Source organism: Cherax quadricarinatus, chromosome 13 (assembly GCF_038502225.1).
Source record: "Cherax quadricarinatus isolate ZL_2023a chromosome 13, ASM3850222v1, whole genome shotgun sequence".
Classification (NCBI taxonomy): Eukaryota; Metazoa; Arthropoda; class Malacostraca; order Decapoda; family Parastacidae; genus Cherax; species Cherax quadricarinatus.
In genome coordinates, this window is record NC_091304.1 from 10048841 (window position 1) to 10062919 (window position 14079).

The 14079-nt window shown below is 38.8% G+C and overlaps 1 protein-coding gene across 1 annotated transcript in view; it reads right to left on the reverse strand.

Moving 5' to 3' along the window:
* The window catches only part of LOC128688497 (serine-rich adhesin for platelets-like), a 30632-nt gene extending 17760 nt beyond the window's left edge, over positions 1–12872 (reverse strand). The window contains exons 1-5 of the mRNA XM_070084477.1: positions 12734–12872; positions 9780–10613; positions 6349–6437; positions 4211–4333; positions 1912–2055 (exon numbers count right to left, since the gene is read on the reverse strand). Of these exons, the coding sequence (XP_069940578.1) occupies positions 1912–2055; positions 4211–4333; positions 6349–6437; positions 9780–10596 (1173 nt within the window). The 5' untranslated portion in view covers positions 10597–10613; positions 12734–12872. The remainder of the gene's footprint in view (positions 1–1911; positions 2056–4210; positions 4334–6348; positions 6438–9779; positions 10614–12733) is intronic.
* Positions 12873–14079: the final 1207 nt, after the last annotated feature.

Below are 14079 nucleotides of genomic sequence, written 5' to 3' on the forward strand. Positions count from 1 at the left end.
TCCATTCCCCTTAAGCTCTAATGTCGCATTTCAATAATTCTGATATTTGCCCAGTACTGGCCATAGTGTCCTCATCCAGGACCTGCTTTTATGGTTCCCTTGAGCCATCGGCTGCCCGCGTCAATCTATTGTCTGGGTTTGCTCACACATACACTCATCATTCAGTCTTCAATTTTCCAAAGATTTAGTGTTTTGAGTGACTTTATTAGCATACTAACAACAGCTTCTAAAGCAAGTGTTGGTGTCAAGAGAAAATGTGTGGTTCTCAGTGTTAAGTAGAAACTTGAACTAATAAAGAAGGCTGAGTCTGGCATTTCAGTGGCATGAGTATGTGACGAATATGATGTTAAGGAACTGTGTCTTGATATCTAAATTTTCTCAGCCATCTACATTTTCACTAAATGAGCTTTACAGCTCCTTTGACTAAAAAAAAAAAAATCATTCTGGGTCACCACTACTGATGATGGCAATTTACACCTAATCTCTCCACCACAAAAAGTTCAGTAAAACTACTCTTGCAAATTATATACTACTATCAAGTTACCAAACAGAACTGTACTATAGTGCTACAAGTTACACTATCCATACTTTTAGTGTCTAGTAGTCTTCTGAAGCAGCGGATTAAGTCTGCTGATTCAGAAATTTGCCCGTTTATGTAAAATCATAATAAATTAATTTTATAATTCAGAATCTAAGGACAATCGGCAATAACATATACAGTGGAACCTCAACTTGTGAGTTTAATCCGTTCCATGACCTTGCTCGCAACTGGATTTGCTCGTTTGCAGAGTAAATTTTCCTCATTTAAATTAATTGAAATGCAATTAATCCGTTCCAGTGGAATTCTGTACTTCAATAATTTCGCTAATATCAACTTTACGGCTTATTTATCTATCTCACTTCTTCTAATATGACATAATAAACAATATAAATAACATAGAAACCTGATATATACTCTGAATAAAATACGTATGTCATTCATGTAGTGGTATGGGCAGTGTCGGCGGTGGACAAGAATTTGTCTGGAGACCGGGCAAAATACTTCATGAATAATTTTGCTAATATCATCTATACAGCTTATTTATATATCACAGTTCATCTAATATGACATAACAAACAATATAAATAACAAACATGATATATACTCTAGAATGAATAAAATATGTCATTATGTAACAGGTGGAGGCGGCCATAACCGCTCCCTCTCTGTTGTGGTAAACACTGCCATCTAGTGACGGCCTTTTGAAGCCATCTATTATTATAATTATTATATGTAGTACATTATTATTATTATATATGTATTATTATTATACATATATTATTATTATTGTATTATATTATTATACTATTATTATACGTATTATTATACATATTATTATACATATTATTATTATATAAATTTGTAATTTTTATTTACACAAAAAATATAAGATTTACTGTTATTCCTTATTGCAATAATTGTATAAATAATGTTAACCCATTCACGACTGCATATTGGAGTAGCGCATCCAGCAGAACTGAATGTTGTACTCAGTACCCAAGGACACAAGATGGTGTGGATGGCTCTAGGCTAATTTCATTCTAGTCGTGTGTCCTTGGGTACCGAGTACAACACTCAGTTCTGCTGGATGCGCTACTCTTAAGGATCGTATGGTCCAGTGGATAAGGGCGTCATGTGTTTTCGCCCACCATGAGGCAGGCCAAAGCAGCATGGGTTCAAGTCCTTGGCTAGTGCAGTGTTGTTATTGATCAATACCACTTGTTAGTGGTCACAATAATATATATCCATGTGTGTTCCAGCTAACTTCTTTAAGGTCCAATTCCTAGGAATTTTGTGTATTCATATGCTCTTGCACTACCAACCACAGGATGGCAGGAAAAATTTTAATCTTGCCAGAAGTTACTATTTACCTTACTGAGCTGTGCTGTGAGTAGTTGCACCTGCTGTTGCAGTTTGGATACTTCAGTAGCAGTATCACCTCCAACAGACTGTGGTCCTGAATGACTTAAATTGCTCTTCAAACTTCGGTTGTCCACTATGAGACGTTGACACTCCTGCCAGAGTGATGGACAGTACAGTATAATGAATTAATATACAGAAAATACTTATTTTACATATAGTGTTGTACTCATCACTGCCCTGCTTCTCATGGTCAGAATGTGGAGAGGAACTACTCATACGAGAAAAGAATGTTACAGTACTCCAATGGCAGAAAATGTAAAGGGTAAGTAGAGCAACATCTGATCTTTCATACTACCTTTCAACCCATTTAGCGGCAGTCACATAGAAGCCAATGTCCCTCGTGTAGTTCTACACTCTGAGCTTAACTCACTCAAATAAACTGAGCAGTAAATTTTGGCCAAGATATGAAAGAATGAATCTGTCTGGTGAGTATCCACAGTATAAAAAAATCCTGCCCCCTGCAGAGCATGATGGGAAAAGCAACTCTCTTATCATGCATTTGATTTAAAATGGCAAATTTGGGAGATTTCTAAGATGGTTTTTATTTTTTTACTGGCTGTTTCTTGGTATCATTTGATAGCACTGAAGACATACTACTGAGGCAGAGATAATTTTGGTTGGTTTCAGGAATGTAAGTAGCTTGAAACTGGGCTCCATGTGGAAGAAATATTATATTTTTGCTGATTTTCCTGAAAACAGGTAGACTCCCCTACACCCATCAGTTATTTTTATGGGTCTTTAACATTTTCACTATCTACACCCCAAAATAAATACTGTGTCTACCTTAAAAAAAAATTCTTCAGAAATGGTAGAGGATCTTTTTCAGAAGGTAATATCACTAAAAGTACAAAATTTGATAGAAAAAATACGGAATTATGCAGGCTCAAAGTTAGCAGCCTTGGCACAATTTACGCACCTGCAATTTCTCCCATTTTGAGTCCAATTCCATTGTTTGATTAGGCCAAATTCTTATCTGTTTCACTAGTATGCCTTCCATTCTATTAACTAAGTATAAGTAACTGCTCAGTATTTAGATAAAGGTAGGGAAGTTTTTTATTGCATTTATGGATTTAGAAAAGGCATATGATAGAGTGGATAGGGAAGCAATGTGGCAGATGTTGCAATATATGGAATAGGTGGTAAGTTACTAAATGCTGTAAAGAGTTTTTATGAGGATAGCGAGGCTCAGGTTAAGGTGTGTAGAAGAGAGGGAGACTACTTCCCGGTAAAAGTAGGTCTTAGACAGGGATGTGTAATGTCACCATGGTTGTTTAATATAGTTATAGATGGGGTTGTAAAGGAAGTAAATGCTAGGGTGTTCGGGAGAGGGGTGGAATTAAATTATGGGGAATTAAATACAAAATGGGAAGTGACAGTTACTTTTTGCTGATGATACTGTGCTTATGGGAGATTCTAAAGAAAAATTGCAAAGGTTAGTGGATGAATTTGGGAGTGTGTGTAAAGGTAAAAAGTTGAAAGTGAACATAGAAAAGAGTAAGGTGATGAGAGTATCAAATGATTTAGATAAAGAAAAATTGGATATCAAATTGGGGAGGAGTAGTATGGAAGAAGTGAATGCTTTCAGATATTTGGGAGCTGACGTGTCAGCGGATGGATTTATGAAGGATGAGGTTAATCATCCAGCAAGCGTGATGAAGGGAAAAAAGGTGAGTGGTGCAAAAAATGTTATCTATGGAGGCAAAGAAGGGAATGTATGAAAGTATAGTAGTACCAACACTCTTATATGGGTGTGAAGCTTGGGTTGTGAATGCTGCAGTGAGGAGGCAGTTGGAGGCAGTGGAGATGTCCTGTCTAAGGGCAATGTGTGGTGTAAATATTATGCAGAAAATTTGAAGTGTGGAAATTAGGAGAAGGTGTGGAGTTAATAAAAGTATTAGTCAGAGGGCTGAAGAGGGTTTGTTGAGGTGGTTTGGTCATTTAGAGAGAATGGATCAAGGTAGAATGACATGGAGAGCGTATAAATCTGTAGGGGAAGGAAGGAGGGGTAGGGGTCATCCTCGAAAAGGTTGGAGAGAGGGGGTAAAGGAGGTGTTGTGGGCGAGGAGTTTGGAATTCCAGCAAGGGTGCGTGAGCGTGTTAGATAGGAGTGAATGGAGACAAATGGTATTTGGGACCTGACGAGCTGTTGGAGTGTGAGCAGGGTAATATTTAGTGAAAGCGAGAATTTTTTTTACACAGTTGTGGACAAAGCAGAAGACAAAACTTGGAATGTTTTCAATTGCTAACCATTCTAATACGAAGCAAGTCCTCCTCCAAGCGCTGTATGGTAGCATCCCGGTCAGCCAGAACTTCACAAAGCTGCTCGATACGCCCCTCAGACTGTTCTCGCTCCAACCGCAAACTTTCCACCTTCAAAAATTGAAGTTTAATACTAGTATACACTCACTGCTCAGTAGGGATATAACATCTACCAAATCCACATTATTTATAATTAAATGGCTGAATTTTCTAATTATAAAATGGATTACAAGACACTAATCCTACAAATACATACTGCATTTGCAAGCAAGATCTGCCACAACAAAATAAAAAGCTTCCAGGTATACCAACATAAATACTACAATACCATTCTAGTTGCTGCTGCTGCCACAACTGCTGCCACCACCACTTCTATCAAAAATGAGTCACCTGGACAACTTACCTTACTCCCTTCATATACCCTTCATGTTTATGCATTGTATTGCTTACACTGGCTTGACAAAGTTACTGCTAAGTATGATGTAGCGGCAATAAATGTCTCATTAGTCGCAGCCCTATCCATGTGACTAACAATCACCTACATACAAGGTAGATTTCAAAGTGACCCTACACGATGATTCTCTACTTAAACCTGTAGTGAGTACTTCACTATTACATTACATAAATACATACTTAAAGCTTCAAGAAAATATATCAGATTATCTGGAAACAGAATGGCAGAAAAAATAATGTAAAAATAACAAACAAGATAAAAATTATAAGTGTCTCCCTTTAATGGGACACACATATATTCAGTAAATATAATATAGTATCTTATTTTCATCTAAAAGATGGAGAAGTGGACTGTATCACTACTTATTAGAGTATACAAATAACCTGCACATAGAAGAGAGGAGCTTACGACAACGTTTCGGTCCGACTTGGACCATTTGCAAAGTCACACTAACGAAAAGGAGAGCAGGATGGGTATACATAGGCAGGAGGTGGTAGTAGTAGTGGTAGTAGTGGAGGTGGAAGGTAGTAGTAGTGGGGAGGTAGTAAGAGGAGGAGGGGCCAGTCAAATACTAAGAAAGAGGAGCACTGCAAGGGAGCTAGGTGCCCACAGAGGGTAAGAGCAAGAACACCGAGGGGGAGGGAACAAATACTAAATAAATAATCTTACTACCTCCCCACTACTACTACCTTCCACCTCCACTACTACTACTACTACCACCACCTCCTGCCTATATATACCCATCCTGCTCTCCTTTTCGTTAGTGTGACTTTGCAAATGGTCCAAGTCGGACTGAAACGTCATCATAAGCTCCTCTCTTCTATGTGCGGGTTATTTGTGTATCGTTCCAGTCACGGTATTGTGCTTTTTTTGTTAATTATTAGAGTACTGTTCAAATATTCCATACGGCAATAAGCATATGATGCGAGTCATTCAGCAGGAGCACACCGGAAAGTCATTTTCAAAAAGATGTTCATAAAGTGTTCATCACAAATGGTGCAACTGAGTGAGTTTTCATTTGGAAACACCACTAAAATTTCTTTAGCTCTCATTATCTCAGATTCACCTAACAATTCTTTTTTTTAACTCCCTTTCCCTTTAAACTTATCCAACCCATTAAAACTTTGTTTCACTCAGTGCAAAGGCTTCCAGCTTGATATTCAATGCATACTATGGGATCCAAAGAATATACCCCAACCAACTGCATTTTATGGTAGATACATACAGAATCTACCATAAAAATTAACAGTCACAGTGTAGAAGACGCAAACCATAAGCTCAAAAAATCAGAAATGAAAACTATATTTTTCAGTCTTCAAAATGCTAACAGTCTAGAATGGTCAGAAAAGTCATCCAATTTTCACTACCAATTTGTAGACTTGAGATAAAGCACTGCATTTTTTTTAATAACCATCACAAAACTATCTTATCCATGGGGAAGTTGAACAAAATTCCTCCTCCATAAGCCATGTGTGTCGTAAGAGGCGACTAAAATGCCAGGAGCAAGGGGCGAGTAACCCCTTCTCCTGTATGCATTACTGAAGTTAAAAAGAGAAATTTTTGTTTTTCTTTTTGGGCCACCCTGCCTCTGTGAGATACGGCTGGTTTGTTGAAAGAAGAAGAAAGAAAACTATCTAATGGTAACAACATTTTGAGAGATTTTTCCCCTTACCTGTGTATCTTTATCAGGCCCATTTTTGGTTGAATGGCCATTCAAAGGCAATGCAGCCAGCTTCTGTTTACTCCACTTAGTTTTCAAATCTAAAATAAGACGGACAAATAGTATTCACATTTATCTTGAAACAATAGAAAAAACTTTCTACATGCACACATCAGAGTACTGTACTTTTTAAACAAGAAATGATGGCATGTTGGTGATATTACAGCCACCATTAATAAAGTCTAACTAGACAAACATTAGCAGTAGAAGAGGAAAACAAAGAGTAGCAGTTACAGTAGAAGAAGAAAATTAACATATATAAAAAGCAGTAGCAGAAGAATGAGAAAAAGTAGCAAAGTAGAAGAAGCAAACACAACAGCAGAAGGAAAAGAAGAAAAAAAAGGAGGACAAAGGAAGACATACAAAAAAGCCAGAGGAAGAAAAACAAAAGACAATGTACGTACTACATATATAAAAATAAAATTTTAAAACTAAATGTTTTATTGAACAGCAATTTATTTATGAGGATACACAAAACCTGCACAAATCACTCAGACCCTGGGTAATCAGGTTTTAGCCAAGGAAAGGAAAGAGAGCTCCAACTCCTTGGAAAGTTAATGCTCCGACTGGTTAGGGTACTTAGGTGCCTTACAAACCACCATGCCATATAGCAAATGTAATGATTGGGTATTATATGCCATACATGGCCTTATACGTTTGCCAGTGAGTGTGTTTGTTTCCTGGTCAAGTGTCCAGCCTGGGTATGCCAAACAATTCAAACCCAGTACTCAGGTGACACAGATATGGTGCTGCATGATTGTGGATATATTACCTCAATAAAGCCAAGACATTCATCAGTCTTTCCCTCAATACCCTATCACAATGTGGAACCCAACAGAGACAACAGGCTCAAGATCCCTTGAAGGGATCAACAAAGATATCCGAAGGTAAATCACCAAGATATCCAAAGGTAAATCACCAAGATATCCAAAGGTAAATCACCAAGATATCCAAAGGTATATCACCAAGACAGTGGTGAAGCAATGTAAAAAGAGAGCAAATGAGAGAGTGGGTGAGATGTTATCAACAAATTTTGTTGAAAATAAGAAAAAGTTTTGGAGTGAGATTAACAAGTTAAGGAAGCCTAGAGAACAAATGGATTTGTCAGTTAAAAATAGGAGAGGAGAGTTATTAAATGGAGAGTTAGAGGTATTGGGAAGATGGAGGGAATATTTTGAGGAATTGTTAAATGTTGATGAATATAGGGAAGCTGTGATTTCGTGTATAGGGCAAGGAGGAACAACATCTTGTAGGAGTGAGAAAGAGCCAGTTGTGAGTGTGGGGGAAGTTCGTGAGGCAGTAGGTAGAATGAAAGGGGGTAAGGCAGCCGGGATTGATGGGATAAAGATAGAAATGTTAAAAGCAGGTGGGGATATAGTTTTGGAGTGGTTGGTGCAATTATTTAATAAATGTATGGAAGAGGGTAAGGTACCTAGGGATTGGCAGAGAGCATGCAGAGTTCCTTTGTATAAAGGCAAAGGGGACAAGAGAGAGTGCAAAAATTATAGGGGGATAAGTCTGTTGAGTATACCTGGTAAAGTGTATGGTAGAGTTATTATTGAAAGAATTAAGAGTAAGACGGAGAATAGGATAGCAGATGAACAAGGAGGCTTTAGGAAAGGTAGGGAGTGTGTGGACCAGGTGTTTACAGTGAAACATATAAGTGAACAGTATTTAGATAAGGCTAAAGAGGTCTTTGTGGCATTTATGGATTTGGAAAAGGCGTATGACAGGGTGGATAAGGGGGCAATGTGGCAGATGTTGCAGGTGTATGGGGTAGGAGGTAGGTTACTGAAAGCAGTGAAGAGTTTTTACGAGGATAGTGAGGCTCAAGTTAAGAGTATGTAGGAAAGAGGGAAATTATTTCCCAGTAAAAGTAGGCCTTAGACAAGGATGTGTGATGTTACCATGGTTGTTTAATATATTTATAGATGGGGTTGTAAGAGAAGTAAATGCGAGGGTCTTGGAAAGAGGTGTGGAGTTAAAAGATAAAGAATCACACAAAGTGGGAGTTGTCACAGTTGCTCTTTGCTGATGACACTGTGCTCATGGGAGATTCTGAAGAGAAGTTGCAGAGATTGGTGGATGAATTTGGCAGGGTGTGCAAAAGAAGAAAATTAAAAGTGAATACAGGAAAGAGTAAGGTTATGAAGATAACAAAAAGATTAGGTGATGAAAGATTGGATATCAGATTGGAGGGAGAGAGTATGGAGGAGGTGAATGTATTCAGATATTTGGGAGTGGACGTGTCAGCGGATGGGTCTATGAAAGATGAGGTGAATCATAGAATTGATGAGGGGAAAAGGGTGAGTGGTGCACTTAGGAGTCTGTGGAGACAAAGAACTTTGTCCTTGGAGGCAAAGAGGGGAATGTATGAGAGTATAGTTTTACCAACGCTCTTATATGGGTGTGAAGCATGGGTGATGAATGTTGCAGCGAGGAGAAGGCTGGAGGCAGTGGAGATGTCATGTCTGAGGGCAATGTGTGGTGTGAATATAATGCAAAGAATTCGTAGTTTGGAAGTTAGGAGGAGGTGCGGGATTACCAAAACTGTTGTCCAGAGGGCTGAGGAAGGGTTGTTGAGGTGGTTCGGACATGTAGAGAGAATGGAGCGAAACAGTGACTTCAAGAGTGTATCAGTCTGTAGTGGAAGGAAGGCGGGGTAGGGGTCGGCCTAGGAAAGGTTGGAGGGAGGGGGTAAAGGAGGTTTTGTGTGCGAGGGGCTTGGACTTCCAGCAGGCATGCGTGAGCGTGTTTGATAGGAGTGAATGGAGACAAATGGTTTTTAATACTTGACGTGCTGTTGGAGTGTGAGCAAAGTAACATTTATGAAGGGGTTCAGGGAAACCAGTAGGCTGGACTTGAGTCCTGGAGATGGGAAGTACAGTGCCTGCACTCTGAAGGAGGGGTGTTAATGTTGCAGTTTAAACTGTAGTGTAAAGCATCCTTCTGGGAAGACAGTGATGGAGTGAATGATGGTGAAAGTTTTTCTTTTTCGGGCCACCCTGCCTTGGTGGGAATCGGCCAGTGTGATAATAAAAATAAATAAAATCCAACACCTGAGTTTTGGTGAGAAAAAGTATGGTTGAGCCCTTACAAAGTTAATATGTTACTGTAAATTGTATTTAAGTTTACTGTTAGGAACTTAGAACTTATTTTCCCATAGACACTCATGTTATAATTATACTCAGGGATGTATTCTTGAGCAATAATATTCCATATCATGAGTTTCATCACTAAACAGTATTATACTTTTAAATGTTTTCAGCTAAGAGAGGGCAGATGTAATAGAATCGAAGTCTAATACTTCTGGTGTTAAACTGATATTATAATAAAAAAAGAGCTAAACTCACTAGGGTAAAATGGTGTGAAAAATTACTTACCAGAGAGCTTCACAAGTTTTCTGCCATCACTCGTGATAATTGAGCCAAAATTGTGCCAATCCCGAAGAGAGAAGCTTCCACCATTTTCTTCACATGCACTATGAAGCCGTTCAATTGGTATGAATATTTCCCCATCCACCAACAGCTGGTGGTATATGTCTGCTGGAGCATCATTCAGGCTGGACCTTACTATTTCTGACTGTTGTTCCTGTGGCTCTCGTGCAATGTCCAATATGGTTGGAAGAGAAATGGGTTCTGAGCCTTGAGGCAAGATAGTCTTACTGGTACTTGAATTGAAACTCAAAAACTTATCATGATTAAAACCTGACTGTCTCATCTGACTTGAATTCAAACTAAGGAATTCTTCATTTTTAAAATAAAATTGACCTTTTGGTGCAGAGACAATAACTGGCAAACTGGCTCTCCTGTAAGAATCAGCCAGTGATTTGGCATAGGAGCTTTTAAAATTCCTTGATGGTGAAGATGTAAGCGAAGTATCTTTCAGGAAAGATATCTCAGATAAAGCTTCAAAGTCCTCCTCCTCCTCCTCTTCCTCTGTTGCTTCCTGTGCAGCTTCATTTTTGCTTTTGTCCTTCAGCTGTTCAGTCTTCCAAGCCATACTTACATAAAGCTCTTCACTGACATTTTCTTTATCTTCAAATTGAATGGGACTAAGATCAAATTCTGTATTTTCTAGAGAACAGTAGTTGTTTAATGAAGATGGACTACTGTCATCTTCATTAGCATGGTTGATCTTGTCTGTCTGTGCATGGCCAACTTGGTCATTTGTGGTTCCCTGTTGCCCATCTGCGTCCATTCTGCATCATGAGCACACTGTAATATAACACACAATATAACTAAAATATAATGAATTATTTTAACTAAATAATGTAAATTATTATTATTATAATAATCAAAAAGAAGCACTAAACCTACAAGGGTTATACAGCACTAAAGAATGTAAAGCATAACCATCATGAGGCAAGAGACTAAACTTTCTCAGTCAGTTCAGTCAAGGAAGAAACATACAGAAACCAAATGGAATTGTTTTTCAACCTTTTAAATTAAACACACAAACAAACACAAACACACATACACTCACAAAATCTCTCTCATTCACACACACACACACACACATTCATACACCCACAATCTCTCACTCACTCACTCATACACACATTCATACATTTATTCACATGCTCAATCGATCACACACTTGTTCACACACTCACTCATTCACATACACACATTCACACACTCATTTACACCACCAGTTTGGAACCCACATCTAGCCAAGCACGTAAAGAAACTAGAGAAAGTGCAAAGGTTTGCAACAAGACTAGTCCCAGATCTAAGGGGTATGTCCTACGATGAGAGGTTAAGGGAAATCGCCCTGACGACACTGGAGGACAGGAGAGATAGGTGGACATGATAACGACATATAAAATATTGAGAGGAACTGACAAGGTGGACAGAGGTAGAATGTTCTAGAGATGGGACACAGCAACAAGGGGACACAGTTGAAAGTTGAAGACTCAGATGAATCACAGGGATGTTAGGAAGTATTTCTACAGTCACAGAGTAGTCAGGAAGTGGAATAGTTTGGGAAGCAATGTAGTGGAGGCAGGATCCATTCATAGCTTTAACCAAAGGTATGATAAAGCTCGTGGTTCAGGGAGTGACCCAGTAGTGGCCAGTGAAGAGGCGGGGCCAGGAGCTATGACTCGACCCCTGCAACCACAACTAAGGTATGATTTGTTCAGATTTTTAGCCCAGATGATTAGCCACCTAGGATAACCCAAGGAAGTTGGCACATCATCGAGTACTGATTATCTTATTTCCACTGGGGTCCTTCAATCATGTCCCCCAGGATGTGACCCACCCCAGTCAACTTACACCCAGGTGCCTACTTACTACTAGGTGAACAGGAACAGCAGGTGTAAGGAAACGTGCCCAGCATTTCCACCAGTGTCGGGAATTGAACCACAGACACTCAGTGTATGAGGCAAGAGTGTTGCCAACCAAGCCACGGGATATGATTCAATAAATAAGAGCTAGGTGTCCCATAGCTTGATCGCTAGCACACTTAGCTCACACACTGAGGTCTGGAGTCCGAATCTCCTCCGGTACGGCTGGAAAACGTTAGGGACATGTTTCCATAAGACACCTGCTGTCCCTGTTCACCCATCAATAAAATGGGTACCTGAGTGCTAGTCAACTGGTGTGGGTCGCATCCTGGGGCAAAGTTGACCTAATTTGCCAGAAATGCTCAGCATAACAAGCGGCTTTCTGCATAATATATATATGTCAGCTAGGCCTGTATACCATGTACATGTAATAAATAAAGATATTATATTATTATTATTATATTATTAAGGTTAACTGACCCAGACATGATGCTCATCTAAATAATACAACCTGTGTTATTTTCACTAATATCTCCCAAGAGAACAATGTGATCAACTGTAAACTTTACTTCAAATAAGCATGGTTTACCACCTCCTCCAGGTATCCAGGTATACAACTGATTAGTTTCAATGGCCATATAAACCACAATAACAAATGATTAGTTTAACAATTGATTGACATACTCTATAGAGCCCAGGTGGACAAAAGTTGTAGTGTCTTATTATTATAAGCAACAAAAAGCGCTAAACCTGACTGTAGTGTAAAAATGTCAAGTAAACTTAGTATCCACAGAGTAGTCAGTAAACCTTAGTCCATTATACTTCTTAAGTTGTTGTGCCTTTTAACAGGTGTCACAGTATGGATCAGGAGACAAAACACGTAGAGATTACTGCTTATTAGTTTAAATATTTCAAATATCAATACACCTTTCAAAAAGGCAGAAATAAATATAAAACTACCAATACTTCGACTAACATCATTCAAAATTCAAAGGTTTATTTGGGTCACTTGTCACTTGTTTTACAGCCAATATAACGACCACTTACCAGCTTTAACTGTCTGAGAGTCCCGAGACACGTATATATAACCCCAGTAAGGCTTAATTAGGCCTAGGTTGACCAGGATAGAGGAGAGAGGATGGAGGAGAGAACAAGGATGTTGTTACTCTCATAGTTTATGTTCTTCTCTGAGTAAAACAATAACAAAGACGGTGATTGGTTGATACTGTGAAGGTGAGCCTCGCCATGCACACACACCTTAACACCTTCGCTAATACCTAACACCTTCACTAACATTCAGCACCATTGCGTTCACTAACACTCAGCACTATCACCTTCACTAACACTCAGCGCTATCACCTTCACTAACACTCAGCACTATCACCTTCACTAACACTCAGCGCTATCACCTTCACTAACACTCAGCGCTATCACCTTCACTAACACTCAGCACTATCACCTTCACTAACACTCAGCGCTATCACCTTCACTAACACTTAACACCATCATCTTCATTAACACCATCACCTTCGCTAACACCTTCACCTTCACTAAGACCTAACACTATCACCTGTACTAACACTTAACACCATCACTAACACCTAACACCTTCACTAACACTCAACACCATCACTAACACTCAACACTGTTACCTTCAACACCTTCACCTTCACTAACACCTAATACCATTACCTTCACTAACAGCTAATACTATCACCTTCACTAACACCTAATACCATCACCTGCAATCACACCTAATACCATCACCTGCACTAACACCTAATACCATCACCTTCACTAACACCTAACACCGTCACCTGTACTAACACTTAACACCATGACTAACACCTTCACTAACACCCAACGGCTAACACCTAACACAATCACCTGCACTAACACCTAATACCATCACCTGCACTAACACCTAATACCATCACCTTCACTAACACCTAACACCATCACCTGCACTAATACTCAAAACCACCACCTTTACTAACACCACCTTCACCAACAGTCAATACCATCACCTTCACTAAAACTCGCTGTATAGCCCTTGTGGCTTAGCGCTTCTTTTTGATAATAATAATAATAATAATAATAATAATAATAATAATAATAATAATAATAATAATAATAATAATAATAATAATAATAATAATAATAATAATAGTAATAATAATAATAATAATAATAATAATAATAATTCACTAAAACTCAACACCATCACCTATACTAACACCACCTTCACCAACACTCAACACCATCACCTTCACTAACACTCAACACCATCACCTTCACTAAAACTCAACACCATTACCTATACTAACACCACCTTCACCAACACTCAACACCATCACCTGTACTAACATCACCTTCACCAACACTCAACACCA